Source organism: Arachis ipaensis, chromosome B04 (assembly GCF_000816755.2).
Source record: "Arachis ipaensis cultivar K30076 chromosome B04, Araip1.1, whole genome shotgun sequence".
NCBI classification, from domain to species: Eukaryota; Viridiplantae; Streptophyta; class Magnoliopsida; order Fabales; family Fabaceae; genus Arachis; species Arachis ipaensis.
Genome location: NC_029788.2, coordinates 111,495,136 through 111,497,975, shown reverse-complemented (window position 1 = coordinate 111,497,975; position 2,840 = coordinate 111,495,136). Strand labels below are relative to the sequence as shown.

The 2,840-nt window shown below is 29.2% G+C and overlaps 1 protein-coding gene across 1 annotated transcript in view; it reads right to left on the bottom strand.

Moving 5' to 3' along the window:
* The window catches only part of LOC110271199 (putative F-box/LRR-repeat protein 23), a 1,991-nt gene continuing 744 nt past the window's right edge, over positions 1,594-2,840 (bottom strand). Inside the window, exon 2 of the mRNA XM_021121573.1 lies at positions 1,594-2,445. Within this exon, the coding sequence (XP_020977232.1) occupies positions 1,614-2,445 (832 nt within the window). The 3' untranslated portion in view covers positions 1,594-1,613. The remainder of the gene's footprint in view (positions 2,446-2,840) is intronic.

The window sequence follows — 2,840 nt, the reverse complement described above, 5'->3', positions numbered from 1 at the left end:
TGATTTTAATGTAATTAGAATTATTATTAATTATATTGGATAAGTAATAGTTGCATTTCATCATTGATCAGCCGTCTCTATTCTATTAGATCTATAAACATAAATATATCAGATACTCTTCTTTTCTTAAAAATCCAACAAAAAATCAGATCCTTGTAGATTTGGTAGAATTTTTTAAAAGATAGAAAAATTTTAGAAAAAGGAGTTAAATAGAGATAGAGTATCGTCTCAAAGCATAATTAAAATTTTTGGAGATCCTTGATCAGAAAATCAGCCGTCGTTCCAACCACCAAATAACAAATACATAACAGAATAGCTGACATGAGTACACCAACTAATTGATCACAGATCAACCGTTAGTGACAATCCACTTTAGCTCTAAAAGAGCACAACCAAAAACTTGCGTATTTGCTCTAGTAGATATGATTACCAAAACACAATTATTTTTGAGGAGTACTAGGGGACCAGCAGAATTTGTGATGTTTAGCCATCAATTAGTTATTATCAATATTTTTAATGGTGTGAGATGAGATCTAATGGTATAAGATTAATCATTTTTCCTTTGATGATTAAGTGCTGACCAAATTTTAACAAAAGTGCTGACTTCCTAGACTTTTTCATTTTTTTTTAGAGCTAACGAAAGTCTCCTGAAAATATTTTGTCTTAAGGGCTTAAATTTGTTAACGAATATGATTCTCTCACTTTTCATCATCATTTCTCTTAAACTTTTTCGTTTTTCTTCTTCTCTAATTTTTTCTTCTATGTGGATAAAAAAACTCTAATTAGTTCTTCTTTCAGATAATGTCTTGATGTTTCAGACAATAATACTTTACTGTAATTGATCTAATTTCAATTCAATAAAATATTTTTATCTTTGAAAAAAAAATGTCACATCCTTTGGCGAAATGTTATATTTACGTTGGTTTTTTTTTTGTATATTTTTATTTTGAAAATTTAAAATAAAATTAAAAGTTATCTCATATATATAAGGTGTGAAAAAATGGTATATAATATAACAAGATCACAACCATATATGGTAGTTAAAGTGAATGGTGAATTGGTGACCATGAGTGGCTTTAAGATGATCGATAAATTTAGTTATACATATCTTAAATTCTTAATCGTGCTAATGACTAATCCGAAGATGCTAACCAAAAGCCTTTTACCACCGTGACAATGTTGATAATATAAGAAAAACCAAATGACATAAGCGTAATTGTCATTTTTGTAAGTTGCAACGAGATTGTTTTATATTTGTGACATGAGGAAGGATTTCAAGGTATGGTGGGACTGTGATGAGAGAAGGTTTTGAAGATTGATGAACAATGCTGAAAAAGAATACAAAGTGAATCAACTATATTGCATGACGTTAAAGTTATTTAATTTGCTGCGGTTGAAAACCTTAATCCAAAGTTGAAACATATTACATAGAAAGAGAAACGTGTAAGTGGCGATTTTGGGGAGAAAAGAGGTAGAAGAAAATTATGAAGACTGTATAATAATAATGTCTCAACAAATTTATATTATCCAAGAACTTCAAATAATGCTTTATTTCTCACGAGAGATGAAATCAAACTAATAAAATAAACATTACCTATATAGAAAATTATAATTTAAAAACAGAAAACATTAGACTGCAATAGTTCATGTGCATCTTCCATTTCATAATATATTCTTTTTTGGTTATTAATTCTGCATTCTTTTTTTCTACGTTTCTTCTTCTCTTTGGATTTTGTATTATTCTTCTTTCCTCTACTTGATCCTCGAATTAATCTTTTATACCATAATCTTGGATTTTTTATACTTTCCCATATAGCATATATCTCCTCCCAATCTGCTTCATCCAAATTTTCTTTCTCAACTCTCTCAGCTTCTCTTTTTTTATACTCATATATTGTATCATCGGATGCGATCTCAGAGTATTCTTGTTCTTGAACTTGCTTCTCGTTTAGATAGTCAAATACTGCATCATCGTATGCAATTTCAAAGCATAGTCCCTTAAATTGAAAGTCATCAAGAGGTGCATCCGGATCCCTCAAATCTTTTAATTGTTCATCACATCTTGTCCTCAATTCCCCCTCCAACTCAACATCGTGACACAAGCGTAAATCTAGAGATTCAAGATGAGGGCAACCATCAAGAATGGCGCTCAAGCCACTATTGTCGAAGTAATTGCTAACAAGTTGGAGATGGAATAAGTTGGACATATTTTGTGCAATAGCCAATGCTTCTTCGTTACCGCCACTATTGTCATTATACTTGAATGATTTCAGAAGAGGACAACCTCGGCCAATTGCTTCTAAAGCAATACTAGAGACACGGGAACAAAGAGTAATATCAAGTTCCTCCAACAATGGAAGTTTTTCAGCAATCTCACATAATCCTTTGTCTGAAATTCCATAGAAGCATTGAACAAGTCGCAAGTGTCGCAATTTATGACATCCCCTTTTTGAAATTATCATACAAACTGTTAGTTTTTAAATCCACAATTAATTTGTTCAAGTCACTTGTTCAGACAACTCAATAACAATACACCATAATCATAATAGAGAAACAAAACACAAAATAATACATGTTTGCACTCTCTGTTAATATTTGAACTTCTTTTAGAAAAATAACAATAAATATACTATTTTTTATCATTCATATTAGGTGTGTACTGTATACTAAAATTAATTACTAATATGAAATACATATTAAAATACAAAAATACACACTAAAAATAAATTAAATTACATATATATATTTATACATAAATATATAGTGACTGATTTTAATAGTTAATTTTAATATATAAATAATATTTTTTTTCTTCTTTATGTATGTATAAATTTTAATTA